General features: G+C 33.3%; 2 protein-coding genes across 3 annotated transcripts in view; both read left to right on the top strand.

Annotated features, from left to right (window-relative positions):
- Nucleotides 1-12,138, top strand: part of rnf41 (ring finger protein 41) — a 28,498-nt gene extending 16,360 nt beyond the window's left edge. Inside the window, exons 4-6 of the mRNA XM_062052507.1 lie at nt 1,098-1,233; nt 1,366-1,469; nt 10,978-12,138. Coding sequence (XP_061908491.1) covers nt 1,098-1,233; nt 1,366-1,469; nt 10,978-11,332 — 595 coding nt within the window. The 3' untranslated portion in view covers nt 11,333-12,138. The remainder of the gene's footprint in view (nt 1-1,097; nt 1,234-1,365; nt 1,470-10,977) is intronic.
- Nucleotides 12,139-14,336: 2,198 nt separating this feature from the next.
- Nucleotides 14,337-19,053, top strand: part of dgkaa (diacylglycerol kinase, alpha a) — a 99,479-nt gene continuing 94,762 nt past the window's right edge. Inside the window, exon 1 of one of the 2 annotated variants that reach the window (XM_062052508.1) lies at nt 14,337-15,035. The gene's annotated coding sequence lies outside the window, so the exon portion shown is untranslated. The remainder of the gene's footprint in view (nt 15,036-19,053) is intronic. The other variant, XM_062052509.1, reaches the window with a different exon arrangement.

Here is a 19,053-nt window from a genome sequence, read left to right on the forward strand (position 1 = left end):
GATTAATAATCGGATAAAAGAGACAAACTACATTTCTATCCTTTCCAGTATTTTATTGAAAAAAAAAACAGCATACTGGCACCATACTTATTTTGATTATTGTTTCTCAGCTGTTTGTACATGTTTCAGTTTATAAATAAAGGTTTATAAAAAAAATTGCCTATGCGCATAGCATAGATCCAACGAATCGATGACTAAATTAATCGCCAACTATTTTTATAATCGATTTTAATTGATTTAATCGATTAGTTGTTGCAGCCCTAGACACAATGTACTATGGGTAATGGCAGTCAGGTATGGTGGAATCGAGCCACACAGTTTTTTGACCTTACTCTTACTTTTTCTAACTCAAACACACATACCGTACAGCAGATCTAAATGTGTATACATCATTTATATACACATTGGCCCCCCCCCCAAACACATTTTTTCTCTCAATTTGGCCCCCGAGTCAAAATATTTCCCCAGCTCTGGTAGGTGGTGTCTCTTGATGAAAGAGTGTGAATGAATCATGTCAGGTTCAAACACCGATGACATCTATTAAACGAGACAAGAAGCAAGGAATTAAACAGAGACAGAATAAAATTTGGCTCAGTGAGGAGAGACGCCTGGACACTGTACCCTTGCACAGTGTCTCAACACGCTCTGGCGAAAGATTGTACGCCATCTCTTTTATCTGGACTTTCCCTGATTACATGGCAACAGCTGTTTCTAAGGGACGTGGGTCATAAACTGCCATCGCCTTTGATTACAACAGTTCAAAGAAAATGTCGTAAAAAAGTTCACAGAAAAGGTCGTAAAACAGTTCAAACAAGAGGTCGCCTTGAGGGGAGTCGGGCCCTGCTTCCTCTCCGCTTTGTAGTTCTTGGGTCAAGACAATATTTTTCTGTTGATTTCAATACATGAAAGAAACAGAACACCTTCATGTTGCTTCCCATCCTACACGGTGGAGTTTTACAAGCCTTTTGATTGGTAGGTTCAAAGACAGCTTTTGTCCTCATGCAAACACAAAGTTTTGTGATAACTTAGATACAATTATTCCAACAAATCATGTCCGTCACTAAGGCAGATATCTTTATTGTCCTCCTCTGTGGCAGCCTGGAGATGCCCAAAGACGAGCAGCCCAACCATAACTGCATCAAGCACTTGCGGAGTGTGGTCCAGCAGCAGCAGACCAAGGTCTCGGAGCTGGAGAAGACCGTCGTGGAACATAAACACCAGCTGGGCGAACAAGTAAGGACAAACTGTCTCTTCAAAATAAAAGTTCCCCTGGATCCGAGCGAGCGACGAGCTGCTTGGACCTTTTTAATAAAAGGAGGGTGTAGCGAGCTCTTTTGGACTCACTGTGGCGCTCTCACACTCCAGAAACGTGACATTCAGCTGCTCAAGGCGTACATGCGCGCCATCCGCAGTGCTAACCCCAACCTGCAAAACCTGGAGGAGACCATCGAGTACAACGAGATCTTGGAGTAAGTCTTCTTCTGTGCTCCTGCGTGATATTTATAAACAGTATCTGACAATCATGCATGATATTTATAAACAGTATCTGACAATCCTGCGTGATATTTATAAACAGTGTCTGACAATCATGCATGATATTTATAAACAATATCTGACAATCATGCGTGATATTTGTATACAGTATCTGACAATCATGCATGATATTTATAAACAATATCTGACAATCATGCGTGATATTTGTATACAGTATCTGACAATCATGCATGATATTTATAAACTATCTGACAATCATGCGTGATATTTGTATACAGTATGACAATCATGCATGACATTTATAAATGGTATCTGACAATCCTGCATGATCTTTATAAACAATATCTGACAATCATGCATGATATTTATAAACAATATCTGACAATCATGCATGATATTTGTATACAGTATGACAATCAGGCATGATATTTATAAACGGTATCTGACAATCCTGCATATTTTTAAACAGTATCTGACAATCATGCATATTTATAAACAGTATCTGACAATCATGCATGATTTTTCTAAACAGTATCTGATTATCATGCATATTTCTATACAGTATCTGGCAATCCCGCATGATATTTCTGAACAGTATCTGACAATCCTGCATATTTATAAACAGTATCTGACAATCATGCATATTTCTAAACAGTATCTGATAATCTTGCATATTTATAAACAGTATCTGACAATCATGCATGATATTTATAAACAATATCTGACAATCATGCGTGATATTTGTATACAGTATCTGACAATCATGCATGATATTTATAAACTATCTGACAATCATGCGTGATATTTGTATACAGTATGACAATCATGCATGATATTTATAAATGGTATCTGACAATCCTGCATGATCTTTATAAACAATATCTGACAATCATGCATGATATTTATAAACAATATCTGACAATCATGCGTGATATTTGTATACAGTATCTGACAATCATGCATGATATTTATAAACTATCTGACAATCATGCGTGATATTTGTATACAGTATGACAATCATGCATGATATTTATAAATGGTATCTGACAATCCTGCATGATCTTTATAAACAATATCTGACAATCATGCATGATATTTATAAACAATATCTGACAATCATGCGTGATATTTGTATACAGTATCTGACAATCATGCATGATATTTATAAACTATCTGACAATCATGCGTGATATTTGTATACAGTATGACAATCATGCATGATATTTATAAATGGTATCTGACAATCCTGCATGGTCTTTATAAACAATATCTGACAATCATGCGTGATATTTGTATACAGTATCTGACAATCATGCATGATATTTATAAACTATCTGACAATCATGCGTGATATTTGTATACAGTATGACAATCATGCATGATATTTATAAATGGTATCTGACAATCCTGCATGATCTTTATAAACAATATCTGACAATCATGCATGATATTTATAAACAATATCTGACAATCATGCGTGATATTTGTATACAGTATCTGACAATCATGCATGATATTTATAAACTATCTGACAATCATGCGTGATATTTGTATACAGTATGACAATCAGGCATGATATTTATAAACGGTATCTGACAATCCTGCATATTTTTAAACAGTATCTGACAATCATGCATATTTATAAACAGTATCTGACAATCATGCATGATTTTTCTAAACAGTATCTGATTATCATGCATATTTCTATACAGTATCTGGCAATCCTGCATGATATTTCTGAACAGTATCTGACAATCCTGCATATTTATAAACAGTATCTGACAATCATGCATATTTCTAAACAGTATCTGATAATCTTGCATATTTATAAACAGTATCTGGCAATCCTGCATGATATTTGTAAACAGTATCTGACAATCCTGCATATTTATAAACCGTATCTGACAATCATGCATATTTATAAACAGTATCTGACAATAATGCATGATATTTGTATACAGTATGACAATGATATTTATGAACAGTAACTGACAATCCTGCATGATATTTATAAACAGTATCTGACAATCCTGCATAATATTTATAAACAATATCTGACAATCATGCGTGATATTTGTATACAGTATGACAATCATGCATGATATTTATAAACAGTATCTGACAATCATGCATGATATTTATAAACGGTATCTGACAATCATGCATGATATTTATAAACAGTATCTGACAATCCTGCATGATATTTAAACAGTATTTGACAATCCTGCATGATATTTATAAACGGTATCTGACAATCCTGCATATATTTGAACAGTATCTGACAATCATGCATAATATTTATAAACAGTATCTGACAATCCTGCATAATATTTATAAACATTATCTGACAATCCTGCATTATATTTATAAACAGTATCTGAAATTCATGCATGATATTTATAAACAGTATCTGACAATCCTGCATGATATTTATAAACGGTATCTGACAATCCTGCATGTATTTAAACAGTATCTGACAATCATGCATATTTATAAACAGTATCTGGCAATCCTGCATGATATTTCTGAACAGTATCTGACAATCCTGCATATTTAAAAACCGTATCTGACAATCATGCAAAGTTATAACCCGTATCTGACAATAATAATAATAATAATAATAATAATGGATTAGATTTGATATCGCGCTTTTCTATTATTAGATACTCAAAGCGCTCACAGAGAAGTGGGAACCCATCATTCATTCACACCTGGTGGTGGTAAGCTACATTTGTAGCCACAGCTGCCCTGGGGTAGACTGACGGAAGCGAGGCTGCCAGTTTGCCCGTCCGGCCACCACCTATCAGTCATTCACCAGTGTGAGCGGCACCGGGGGCAAGGGTGAAGTGTCCTGCCCAAGGACACAACAGCAGCGATTTGGATGTCAAGAGGCGGGGAGCGAACCTGCAACCCTCAGGTTTCTGGCATGGCCGCTCTACCCACTACGCCAGGGGTGTCCAAACTTTTTCCACTGAGGGCCGCACATTGAAAAATCAAAGCAAGCAGGGGCCATTTTGATATTTTTTATTTTAAAAACCAATACGATATATGTATAACAAATATACATTTAGGCCTCCACTCAGGCTTGATCCCGGGGACCCCAAAGGGTTTTGGTCCAAAAAATATAAAAAATGTGTCATTATTCAGTATTATTATTTGTGTTATTATTCAAGTTTTTAAATCTCTAGATCAACATTAGGTCTATCTGTCAATATAACATTTTTTAAAGATTTAAGTTGTATGCTCTTTTTGTCAAAGAAAACCCAGTTTTTTAATGAAAAAAACACAAAATATGCAATATTTTCACCCAATAAAATTTTTAAGTGGGATATTTGAGATTATATAATAATTGGAGCCTTAAAAAGGTCAATAACTCATAACACCATTGATTTTAATTCATTATTATTTTTTGAGCAAAGACACTTAAAAACTAATCACACTAAAATTGTAGGGGATCCAAAAGGGTCCTACTCATTAAAGTGTTAAAAAATAAATTATAATTATTTTTTTTTACTGTTTACTTTTAACACAATAATCTCGAGATCAACTTCAGATCTATCTGTCAATTATAAGTTTTATTGTTGTTTGTTTTTTGTTTGTTCGTTTTAGGCCCTTCTTTAAAAAAAACAGCTTGTTTTTTTACATGGCAAACACAAACTATGCAACATTTTCCCCAAAAAGTATCTCAAAATATTTAATATGACGTAATTGGAGCCTTGAGTAGGTCAATAATTCATAATGCCATTGATTTTGATTCATTATTATTTTTTAAAGAAAGAAACAGCCTACATGGCAGCTTTGTGTGATTAGAGTAAACATTGCGACATTTTCTTGTTACATTTCACCCGTTTGCTCTTTAAATACCACTTTTAATGTTTTTTTTTTTTTTCAATCGTATTTTTAAAATGACCTGCGGGCCGCACTTTGGACACCCCTGCACTACGCCATACCGCCCCATAATAATAATCTTTGTGATTAACACATGCTTTCATATCATTTGACTAGGTTGTAGACCAGAGCTAGGCAAATTAAGGCCCGGGGGCCACATGTGGCCCGTTAAGCTTTTCAATCAGGCCCGCCGGACATTCCCAAATAATTTTTTTAGGTCTTTAAGATTGAAAGTGTAGCTGCCATTATGATGTGCAGTGATGTTTTCTAATGACCGCAAGTCTTCAACTGTACAAAGTATTTCAATACTTGGAATCTGCGCTTTTGCATGATATACTAGTTACTATGGTCATCTAATTAGTTACTATGGTCATCTAATTAGTTACTATGGTCATCTAATTAGTTACTATGGTCATCTACCGTATTTTTCGGTGTATAAGTCGCTCCGGAGTATAAGTCGCACCGGCCAAAAATGCATAATAAAGAAGGAAAAAAACATATATAAGTCGCACTGGAGTATTAGTCGCATTTTTTGGGGAAATGTATTTGATAAAAGCCAACACCAAGAATAGACATTTGAAAGGCAATTTCAAATAAATAAAGAATAGTGAACAACAGGCTGAATAAGTGTACGTTATATGAGGCATAAATAACCAACTGAGAAGGTGCCTGGTATGTTAACGTAACATATTATGGTAAGAGTCATTCAAATAACTATAACATATAGAACATGCTATACGTTTACCAAACAATCTGTCACTCCTAATCGCTAAATCCCATGAAATCTTATACGTCTAGTCTCTTACGTGAATGAGATCAATAATATTATTTGATATTTTACACTAATGTGTTAATAATTTCACACATAAGTCGCTCCTGAGTATAAGTCGCACCCCCGGCCAAACTATGAAAAAAACTGACTTATAGTCTGAAAAATACGGTAATTGGTTACTATGGTCATCTAATGAGTTACTATTAGAGATGTCCGATAATATCGGTCTGCCGATATTATCGGCCGATAAATGCGTTAAAATGTAATATCGGAAATTATCGGTATCGTTTTTTTATTATCAGTATCGTGTTTTTTTTTTTGGTTTTTTTTTTAATTAAATCCACATAAAAATCACAAGATACACTTACAATTGGTGCACCAACACAAAAAACCTCCCTCCCCCATTTACACTCATTCACACAAAAGGGTTGTTTCTTTCTGTTATTAATATTCTGGTTCCTACATTATATATCAATATATATCAATACAGTCTGCAAGGGATACAGTCCGTAAGCACGCATGATTGTGCGTGCTGCTGCTCCACTAATAGTACTAACCTTTAAGAGTTGATTTGACTCATTTTCATTAATAACTAGTTTCTATGTAACTGTTTTTATATTGTTTTACTTTCTTTTTTATTCAAGAAAATGTTTTTAATGTATTTATCTTATTTTATTTGATTCATTTTTTTAAAAAGGACCTTATCTTCACCATACCTGGTTGTCCAAATTAGGCATAATAATGTGTTCATTCCACGACTGTATATATCGGTTGATATCGGTATCGGTTGATATCGGTATCAGTAATTAAAGAGTTGGACAATATCGGCATATCGGATATCGGCAAAAAGCCATTATCGGACATCCCTAGTTACTATGGTAATCGACGTCACCGCAGCTCAGACGAGGTTGGGCGGGAAGCGTTTCCACAGACGCGGAAGGAGATTTTCACAACAAAGTTCTAAAGCTTAGTGATATATCAGATTGTAGGTGGGTTTATTTTGTACCCTTTGCGTTCATATTTCACGGTTTGTTGCGTTTTTGTTGCGTTTCACTTGATTGTAAAATATGTCGATCGAAAGGGGGTGTGACGTTCATATTTTGTCAATATTCAGTGTTTTATCCTTCATAGAAAATGTTCACATTCCATTAAGTTTTTTAAGGTGGTCTGTCATAACTAGAGATGTCTGATAATATCGGTCTGCCGATATTATCGGCCGATAAATGCGTTAAAATGTAATATCGAAAATTATCGGTATCGTTTTTTTTATTATCAGTATCGTTTTTTTTTATTTATTATTATTAAATCCACATAAAAAACACAAGATACACTTACAATTAGTGCACCAACCCAAAAAAACTCCCTCCCCCATTTACACTCATTCACACAAAAGGGTTGTTTCTTTCTGTTATTAATATTCTGGTTCCTACATTATATATCAATATATATCAATACAGTCTGCAAGGGATACAGTCCGTAAGCACACATGATTGTGCGTGCTGCTGGTCCACTAATAGTACTAACCTTTAACAGTTAATTTGACTTATTTTCATTAATAACTAGTTTCTATGTAACTGTTTTTATATTGTTTTACTTTCTTTTTTATTCAAGAAAATGTTTTTAATGTATTTATCTTATTTTATTTTATTCATTTTTTTAAAAAGTACCTTATCTTCACCATACCTGGTTGTCCAAATTAGGCATAATAATGTGTTAATTCCACGACTGTATATATCGGTTGATATCGGTATCGGTAATTAAAGAGTTGGACAATATCGGCATATCGGATATCGGCAAAAAGCCATTATCGGACATCCCTAGTTACTATGGTAATCGACGTCACTGCAGCTCAGACGAGGTTGGGCGGGAAGCGTTTCCACAGACGCGGAAGGAGATTTTCACAACAAAGTTCTAAAGCTTAGTGATATATCAGATTGTAGGTGGGTTTATTTTGTACCCTTTGCGTTCATATTTCACGGTTTGTTGCGTTTTTGTTGCGTTTCACTTGATTGTAAAATATGTCGATCGAAAGGGGGTGTGACGTTCATATTTTGTCAATATTCAGTGTTTTATCCTTCATACAAAATTTTCACATTCCATTAAGTTTTTTAAGGTGGTCTGTCACAACTAGAGATGTCTGATAATATTGGTCTGCCGATATTATCGGCCGATAAATGCGTTAAAATGTAATATCAGAAATTATCGGTATCGGTTTTTTTTATTATCAGTATCGTTGTTTTGTTGTTTTTTTTTTTTTTTATTTTATTAAATCCACATAAAAAACACAAGATACACTTACAATTAGTGCACCAACCCAAAAAAACTCCCTCCCCCATTTACACTCATTCACACTCATTCACACAAAAGGGTTGTTTCTTTCTGTTATTAATATTCTGGTTCCTACATTATATATCAATATACATCAATACAGTCTGCACGGGATACAGTCCGTAAGCACGCATGATTGTGCGTGCTGCTGGTCCACTAATAGTACTAACCTTTAACAGTTCATTTGACTCATTTTCATTAATAACTAGTTTCTATGTAACTGTTTTTATATTGTTTTACTTTCTTTTTTATTCAAGACAATGTTTTTAATGTATTTATCTTATTTTATTTGATTCATTTTTTAAAAAAGGACCTTATCTTCACCATACCTGGTTGTCCAAATTAGGCATAATAATGTGTTAATTCCACGACTGTATATATCGGTTGATATCGGTATTGGTTGATATCGGTTCGGTAATTAAAGAGTTGGACAATATCGGATATCGACAAAAAGCCATTATTGGACATCCCTAGTTACTATGGTAATCGACGTCACCGCAGCTCAGACGAGGTTGGGCGGGAAGCGTTTCCACAGACGCGGAAGGAGATTTTCACAACAAAGTTCTAAAGCTTAGTGATATATCAGATTGTAGGTGGGTTTATTTTGTACCCTTTGCGTTCATATTTCACGGTTTGTTGCGTTTTTGTTGCGTTTCACTTGATTGTAAAATATGTCGATCGAAAGGGGGTGTGACGTTCATATTTTGTCAATATTCAGTGTTTTATCCTTCATAGAAAATTTTCACATTCCATTAAGTTTTTTAAGGTGGTCTGTCATAACTAGAGATGTCCGATAATATCGGTCTGCCGATATTATCGGCCGATATCGGTTTTTTTATTATCAGTATCGGTTTTTTTTTTATTTTTAATTTTTTATATTTTATTAAATCCACATAAAAAACACAAGATACACTTACAATTAGTGCACCAACCCAAACCTCCCTCCCCCATTCACACTCATTCACACAAAAGGGTTGTTTCTTTCTGTTATTAATATTCTGCTTCCTACATTATATATCAATATACATCAATACAGTCTGCAAGGGATACAGTCCGTAAGCACGCATGATTGTGCGTGCTGCTGGTCCACTAATAATACTAACCTTTAACAGTTAATTTGACTCATTTTCATTAATAACTAGTTTCTATGTAACTGTTTTTATATTGTTTTACTTTCTTTTTTATTCAAGAAAATGTTTTTAATTTATTTATCTTATTTTATTTGATTCATTTTTTTTAAAAAGTACCTTATCTTCACCATACCTGGTTGTCCAAATTAGGCATAATAATGTGTTAATTCCACGACTGTATATATCGGTTGATATCTGTATCGGTTGATATCGGTAATTAAACAGTTGGACAATATCGGCATATCGGATATCGGCAAAAAGCCATTATCAGACATCCCTAGTTACTATGGTAATCGACGTCACCGCAGCTCAGACGAGGTTGGGCGGGAAGCGTTTCCACAGACGCGGAAGGAGATTTTCACAACAAAGTTCTAAAGCTTAGTGATATATCAGATTGTAGGTGGGTTTATTTTGTACCCTTTGCGTTCATATTTCACGGTTTGTTGCGTTTTTGTTGCGTTTCACTTGATTGTAAAATATGTCGATCGAAAGGGGGTGTGACGTTCATATTTTGTCAATATTCAGTGTTTTATCCTTCATAGAAAATGTTCACATTCCATTAAGTTTTTTAAGGTGGTCTGTCATAACTAGAGATAAATGCGTTAAAATGTAATATCGGAAATTATCGGTATCGGTTTTTTTATTATCAGTATCGTTGTTTTTTTGTTTTTTTTTTTTTGTTTTGTTTTTTTAATTAAATCCACATAAAAAACACAAGATACACTTACAATTAGTGCACCAACCCCAAAAACCTCCCTCCCCCATTTACACTCATTCACACAAAAGGGTTGTTTCTTTCTGTTATTAATATTCTGGTTCCTACATTATATATCAATATATATCAATACAGTCTGCACGGGATACAGTCCGTAAGCACGCATGATTGTGCGTGCTGCTGCTCCACTAATAGTACTAACCTTTAACAGTTAATTTGACTCATTTTCATTAATAACTAGTTTCTATGTAACTGTTTTTATATTGTTTTACTTTCTTTTTTATTCAAGAAAATGTTTTTAATTTATTTATCTTATTTTATTTTATTATTATTTTTAAAGTACCTTATCTTCACCATACCTGGTTGTCCAAATTAGGCATAATAACGTGTTCATTCCACGACTGTATATATCGGTTGATATCGGTATCGGTAATTAAAGAGTTGGACAATATCGGCATATCGGATATCGGCAAAAAGCCATTATCGGACATCCCTAGTCATAACATTTTTAGCATTCAATCAGACATTATTGTGAGGTTTTGTATTAGTGTTCATAGAAATAGATATACCGGCTCCCAGACACATTTTTTCTCTAAATGTGTCCCCCGAGTCAAAATAATTGCCCACCTGACTCCACCCTTGTCGCTCAGGTGGGTGAACTCCATGCAGCCCGCCCGGGTGACCCGCTGGGGCGGCATGATCTCCACGCCGGACGCCGTGCTGCAGGCGGTCATCAAGCGCTCGCTGAAGGACAGCGGCTGCCCGCTCTCCATCGTCAACGACCTGATCGAGAACGCCCACGAGCGCAACTGGCCGCAGGGCCTGGCCACGCTGGAGACGCGGCAGATGAACCGCCGCTACTACGAGAACTACGTGGCCAAGCGCATCCCGGGCAAGCAGGCGGTGGTGGTGATGGCGTGCGAGAACCAGCACATGGGCGAGGACATGATCCTGGAGCCCGGCCTGGTCATGATCTTTGCGCACGGCGTGGAGGAGATCCTTTAACTCCTCGTTATTCAAGGAAATACCGCCGCCTTAAAGGAAGGACCACATGGTTGCCGAGCAGCGTACGACTGACGGGAGCGATGAGACATTTAGTGCATTACATCATTGATTGTTGCGACACTCTTCAAGAAGATGAACTACTTTCCTCCTCAGCATCCTTACAGAGCAGCCCTTTCTAAGAACCTCTTGGTTCTTCCCAGATGCCTCACTCGTGTACATGTTGTAAATACAAATACTATATTGACTCGTAATAATCCTCCTCCTTTATTTTCTGCTTCTATTGTCCGTCTCTGGCCCCGCGCTGTGAATATTCCGCCACTTGTTCTTTCCTGTGCCATCCTCCTTTTATTTATTATTGTTTTTCTCTCGCCTTTTTTACCGTCACACTTTAAAAACAAAAACTGCTTGAACGATGAAATTTGGCCTTTCTCGGTGCATTTGAAGTTAACATCCGTCGTTGTTGTGTTGTTTCAGATGTGAAGTTGATGATTTAACACGCGTTTGCCTTTTTTTTTTTTTTTATTCCGGTGCGTTCCTTCTTGTGTCGGCCGCGCGTTCATTCAGCTCTGATTGTTTACGTGTCTGGCAGCGGCGGAGATTGTAAAAAAAAACGTACGGTTTGCCAGTAAATCTTTTTTGAAGAAGTGAAGGGCTCGTCGCCATCAAACTGTACGGACTTAAATATTCAACGCAACTTTGTATTGTGCCCTTTTTTTTTTTAATTCTCTTTGCTAATGTTTTAGTTGGTTCTGTGTCTTATGTATCACGTTAAGAATAAAACGTCAAAAGAATGTACACGCTCACTAGATACTTGACAAAACGTCCTGTTGTTTCTACGTCTTTGGCAAAATGTGGCAAAGGGATCTTCAGCCTCCACGTTGTGTATCAAAGTTGGCTTCTTTTTACACTCGAATGAGAAAATGACACCTAAAATGACTTGATCTCAAGTTTAAGTAAGGAAAGTGCTTGTCATGTGACGACCTAAGAATATGGCCGTGTGAGGTAAGCTGGCTCATTTCCAAAATGAAGTCTTTGTTGTAGTAATTATGACATTTTTTTGTGTGTTTTTATGACTCTGGACATTAAAACAAATCTTAAAAACACATTTTAGAGTGATTTTTTTTTTGTGTGTTTTTTTTACTCTGGGTATTAAAATGTATTTTTATGATTTTTGTGTTTTTATTATTCTGGGTATAAAAAAATGTTAAGATTTGTTTTAATGCCCAGAGTAATAAGAACACTAAAAAAAAAAAAAAAATCACTCTTAAATGTATTTTTAAGAATTGTTTTAGAGTGGATGATGTGTGTTAAAAGGTTAATTATTGAAATACATTTAAAAACTAAACATGCTAATTTTGTGAAAAAAGATAACATATTTAATGTACTATTTATTTTAAAGATTCCTTTGAGCGTTTTGTTTTAAAAAAAACCTCTAAAAATAAACATTTTCAATGAGTCTAGTAGAGTGAACATGTTAGAAATGTAATTGATAAAATACATATTTTAAGAAAAAAATAAACCAATAACATACATATTTTTGAAAAAAAAAAAAATTGATGTACCAATCATAACTTAGGTAAATATTTTTTGTGTTTTTATTACGCTGGGCTTTAAAAAAAAAAAAAAAAAAATTCACATTTTTCAATGAGTCCGGTAGAATGAACAACGTGTTAGAAGTTTAGTTGATGAAATACATATTTTAAGAAAAAACGAAACAAATAGCATACTATTTTACAAAAAAAGATAATATATTTGATGTAATAATCGTAACCTAGGTAAAGATTTTGTTTGTGTTTTTATTTTAGAAAAATTAAAAAGTTACATGTTTCAATGAGTGCAGTAGAAAGAACAATGTGTTAGAAGTTTATTTTCATAAAATACATATTTTAAGAAAGAACGAAACAAATAGCATACTATTAAAAAAAAAAAAAGATAAAATATTTGATGTAATAATCATAACCTGGGTAAAGATTTTGTTTGTGTTTTTATTTATTTTTTTAAATAAAAAAAATTACATGTTTCAATAAGTCCAGTAGAAAGAACAACGTGTTAGAAGTTTATTTTGATAAAATACATATTTTAAGAAAAAAATAAACAAAATAGCATACTATTAAAAAAAAAAAAAAGATAAAGTATTTGATGAAATAATCATAACCTTGGTAAAGATTTTGTTTGTGTTTTTATTTTAGAAAAATTTTAAAATGACATGTTTCAATGAGTCCAGTAGAAAGAACAATGTGTTAGAAGTTTATTTTTGATAAAATACATATTTTAAGAAAAAACGAAACATATAGCATACTATTTTACAAAAAAAGATAAAATATTTGATGTAATAATCATAACCTAGGTAAAGATTTTGTTTGTTTTTATTTAAAAAAAATGTTTTTTTAATTATGTTTCAATGAGTCCAGTAGAAAGAACATTGTGTTAGAAGTTTATTTTGATAAAATACATATTTTAAGAAAAAACGAAACAAATAGCATACTATTTAAAAAAAAAAAAAAGATAAAATATTTGATGTAATAATCATAACCTAGGTAAAGATTTTGTTTGTGTTTTTATTTATTTTTTAAATGTAAAAATGACATGTTTCAATGAGTCCAGTAGAAAGGACAACAAGTTAAAAGTTTATTTTTGATAAAATACATATTTTAAGTAAAAACGAAACAAATAGCATACTATTAAATTTTTTTTTAAAAAAAGATAAAATATTTGATGTAATAATCATAACCTAGGTAAAGATTTTGTTTGTGTTTTTATTTTTATTTTTTAATGTAAAAATGACATGTTTCAATGAGTCCAGTAGAGTGGACAACAACATGTGTTGTAAATTTATTTTGATGAAAAACATATTTTAAGGAAAAAACTAAACGAACAGCATTTTTTTTTTTAAAGATAAAATATTTGATGTAATAATCATAACCCAGGTAAAGATTTAGTTTGTGTTATTTAAATTTTTTTTTTAAATGGCATGTTTCAATGAGTCCAGTAGAGTGGACAACAACATGTGTTGTAAGTTTATCTTGATGAAAAGCATATTTTAATTAAAAAAAACTAAACGAATAGCATACTATTGTGTGAAAAAAATAACATATTTGATGTACGAATTATCATAAAGATTTGTGTTTTTATTAAAATTACATTTTTCAATTAGTACAGTAGCGGACAACGTGCGTTAGAAGTTAAATTAATGAAATACATTTTTAAGGGGAAAAAACGAATAACGTACTATTTAAAATAAATAAAAAATAAAGGTCAAATATATATTTAATGGTATTTAACAGCGTGTTAACATCATCCGATACAGATTAGTCCCAATCAACGAGTTGACTCCGTGCAAAAGGCGATGTTAGGAGCCTCCCCGCCGCTAGATGGCGTAGCGCATGTCACAGTCAACCCACTAACATCCGAACACAACATCCGGTCTTACTCGCCAGCTTGTTAGCTAATTGCTAGCAAGTCATAACTTTGTTTTTTTTCACCCGTGGAAGGAAAGGAAGTGAGTGTGAAGTACTCAAGTAATGACATTCATTAAGTTAAAGAAAGAAATGAGAAAAGTGTGTTTAGCTGGCTAACTTGGTGAAGCAGTTGGACCGTATCACTGAAGTAGAATGAGTCACCAAGGACGTCAAAATAATATCCAACCGGCGGACATTTATCCATGAAAATATGGAGAAGCTGTTCGGAGGAGATAATATAGTACGTAAGTAACTATAGCGCCATTAATTATTACTTACAGTGTTACTTCACCAAACTAATGTAGTTGTTTGTACTCCAGTCTATTGTATTGTTTTTAATTATACAATAGTTGTTATCTCAAAGTTTTTCAAAAGTCATGCTACTTGTGAAAATTGTGCTGCGTTTCTTTTATTTTGCATCAAAGAACCAAAAAAACTTGTACCAATGTACTAAAATGTAACTTTCCCTACTACAATAGTTCTTCAGTTACTATTATTATTATCAATTATATGTACAAAATAGGTGCCACCTGGTTTTTAGCCATAAATTGCTATGGAAATTTGTTAGTTGGGTCACAATAACAAAGACACTAAATTAGGCTGAGCATATTGTGAAATCCCACAAAGAGGACACATATATGTGTGCCTAGGTGGAAATTTGCCAATGATACTCAAACTTGCTTTATAAATAATATATTTATTTAAATAAAGCATTTTTTCCTCCTCTGTTGATAGCAGTGTTGGTGCTAGGAAATGTTCAAAATGGGGTCCCAGGGACCCCATCAAGTCATAAAAATGGGGTCCCACAGTAAATTTTTGGGGTCCCACTTTTTTGTAAGCGTTTTGAAAACAAATGATAAACGTATGCATCGTCCTGTTATATCTCACATTCTATATTGTGTTTTGGAAAAAGGTTGTCATAAACGTTACTTCATTCATTAAAAAAAATTATACAAAAGAAAACAAATGTGTATACATTAGACCAGGGGTCACCAACGCGGTGCCCGCGGGCACCAGGTCGTCCGTAAGGACCAGATGAGTAGCCCACTGGCCTCTTCTAAAAATAGCTCAAATAGCAGCACTTACCAGTGAGCTGCCTCTATTTTTTAAATTGTATTTATTTACTAGCAAGCTGGTCTCGCTTTGCTCGACATTTTTAATTCTAAGAGAGACAAAACTCAAATAGAATTTGAAAATCCAAGAAAATATTTTAAAGACTTGGTCTTCACTTGTTTAAATAAATTCATTATTTTTTTTACTTTGCTTCTTATAACTTTCAGAAAGACAATTTTAGAGGAAAAAATACAACCTTAAAAATGATTTTAGGATTTTTAAACACATATACCTTTTTACCTTTTAAATTCCTTCCTCTTCTTTCCTGACAATTTAAATCAATGTTCAAGTAAATTTATTTTTTTATTGTAAAGAATAATAAATAAATTTCAATTTAATTCTTCATTTTAGCTTCTGTTTTTTCGACAAAGAATATTTGTGAAATATTTCTTCAAACTTTTTATGATCAAAATTCAAAAAAATTATTCAGGCAAATCTAGAAAATCTGTAGAATCAATTTTAAATCTTATTTCAAAGTCTTTTGAATTTTAAAATTTTTGTTCTGGAAAATGTAGTAGAAATAATGATTTGTCTTTGTTAGAAATATAACTTGGTCCAATTTGTTATATATTCTAACAAAGTGCAGATTGGATTTTAACCTATTTAAAACATGTCATCAAAATTCTAAAATTAATCTTAATCAGGAAAAATTACTAATGATGTTCCATAAATTCTTTTTAAGAAATTTTTCAAAAAGATTCGAATTAGCTAGTTTTTCTCTTCTTTTTTTCGGTAGAATTTTAAAGAGTCGAAATTGAAGATAAACTATGTTTCAAAATTTAACTGTCATTTTTTTTTCGTGTTTTCTCCTCTTAAACCGTTCAATTAAGTGTAAATATCATTAATTATTAATAATAACATAGAGTTAAAGGTAAATTGAGCAAATTGGCTATTTTTGGCAATTTATTTAAGTGTATCAAACTGGTAGCCCTTCGCATTAATCAGTACCCAAGAAGTAGCTCTTGGTTTCAAAAAGGTTGGTGACCCCTGACTTAGACTGACCATACGTCCTCTTTTCCCCGGACATGTCCTCTTTTGCGGGCCTGTCCGGGCGGAGTTTCTTAAATGCCTCAAATGTCCGGCATTTTGAGTTAAGGTTGCGTGTATTTTCCATGTACGTTCAGGGTTAAGAAGGGGTTAAAAACAAAACAAATTGTGCCCGCACCAGCATTGGTGAGGGAGGGGCAGAGACAGAGAGATAGAGAGAGTTATGATAAACGCGCATGCGTCGCCAGGCTCTGCTTTTTATCCATAGATTTGTCAGATTTAATTTTTTATTATCTATAGCAGGGGTGTCAAAAGTGTGCCCCGGAGGCCATTTGCGGCCCACAGCTAATGTTTTAAAGGCCCACGGCACATTCTAAAAATACTATTAAAATACACAAAAACATAACAAAAGTGAAATAAAAAAGGTTAAATGTAATTTAGAAAAATTTGCAATGTTGACTAATAAAACAAAGCTGTTTTTTTTTCTTTCAAACTGTCATTGCTCAAAACATAATATTGACTCAAAATCAATGTTATTATGAATTATTGACCTATCCAAGGTTCCCATTACTTCACATCAAATATTCCACTAAGAAAAATATGTTTGGTGAAAGATTTTGCATATTTTGTGTGTTTGCCATAAAAAACATAGTTTTGTTTGACAAAAAAGGGCGGAAAACAACATAAAAAAAACTAAAACATTTTGAAATGAGGAATAGATCTGAAGTTGATGTAGACTCCAGAGATTGAAGCGTTAAATATAAAATGTATGTATGCCCTGGCACACCATTATCATCATTTCATGAGCCAAGCAAAACACTTTTTACACTTTTATACTGAAATAAACACACCTACAACTTATGCAATAAAAACATAGAAAAAAACTACCAGCAGCGGTAAAGTTTAGATCCATGAAGGAAAGATGAAAGTGAATGAATGTTTATAACTGAATACATTTACATTTGTATACACATTTGTTATAATTTTTTATTATTATTTTTTAATGAATGAAGTAACGTTTATGACAACCTTTTCCAAAACACAATATAGAATGTGAGATATAACAGGACAATGCATACGTTTATCATTTGTTTTCAAAACGCTTACAAAAAAGTGGGACCCCAAAAATTTACTGTGGGACCCCATTTTTATGACTTGATGGGGTCCCTGGGACACTGCTGTCAACAGAGGAGAAAAAATGCTTTATTTAAATAAATATATTATTTATAAAGCAAGTTCAAGTATCATTGGCAAATGTTCACCTAGTCTCGGCCTTGGCACGCATATATGTGTCCTCTTTTTGGGATTTCACAATATGGTCAGCCTATACATATGTAAATGTATTCAGTTATAAACATTCATTCACTTTCTTCTTTCCTTCATGGATCTAAACTTTACCGCTGCGGTTAGTATTTTCTATGTTTTTATTGCATAAGTTGTAGGTGTATTTATTTCAGTATAAAAGTGTAAAAAGTGTTTTGCTTGGGTCATGAAATGATGATAATGGTGTGCCAGGGCATACATACATTTTATATTTAACGCTTAAATCTCTGGAGTCTACATCAACTTCACATCTATTCCTCATTTCAAAATGTTTTTTTTTTTTTTTATGTTGTTTTTTTGTTTGTTTGTTTTCCGCCCTTTTTTGTCAAACAAAACTATGTTTTTTTTATGGCAAACACACAAAATATGCAAAATCTTCCACCCAAAATATTTTTCTTACTGGAATATTTGATGTGAAGTAATGGGAACCTTGGATAGGTCAATAATTCATAATAACATTGATTTTGATTCAATATTATGTTTTGAGCAATGACAGTTTGAAAGAAAAAAAAACAGCTTTGTTTTATTAGTCAACATTGCAACTTTTTCTAAATTATATTTCACCTTTAAGCTTTTTTATTTCACTTTTGTTATGTTTTTGTTTATTTTAATAGTATTTTTAGAATGTGCTGTGGGCCTTTAAAACATTAGCTGTGGGCCGCAAATGGTAAAAAAAATTATTTCAATGCGTTAAAAAGACACAAAAAGTGTGTTAACGCCAACACTGGTTGTCAGTATAACAAAATAAGTCACACTTACACTACCGTTCAAAAGTTTGGAGTCACCCAAACAATTTTGTGGAATAGCCTTCATTTCTAAGAACAAGAATAGACTGTCGAG

Source organism: Entelurus aequoreus, linkage group LG07, assembly GCF_033978785.1.
Source record: "Entelurus aequoreus isolate RoL-2023_Sb linkage group LG07, RoL_Eaeq_v1.1, whole genome shotgun sequence".
NCBI lineage: Eukaryota > Metazoa > Chordata > Actinopteri > Syngnathiformes > Syngnathidae > Entelurus > Entelurus aequoreus.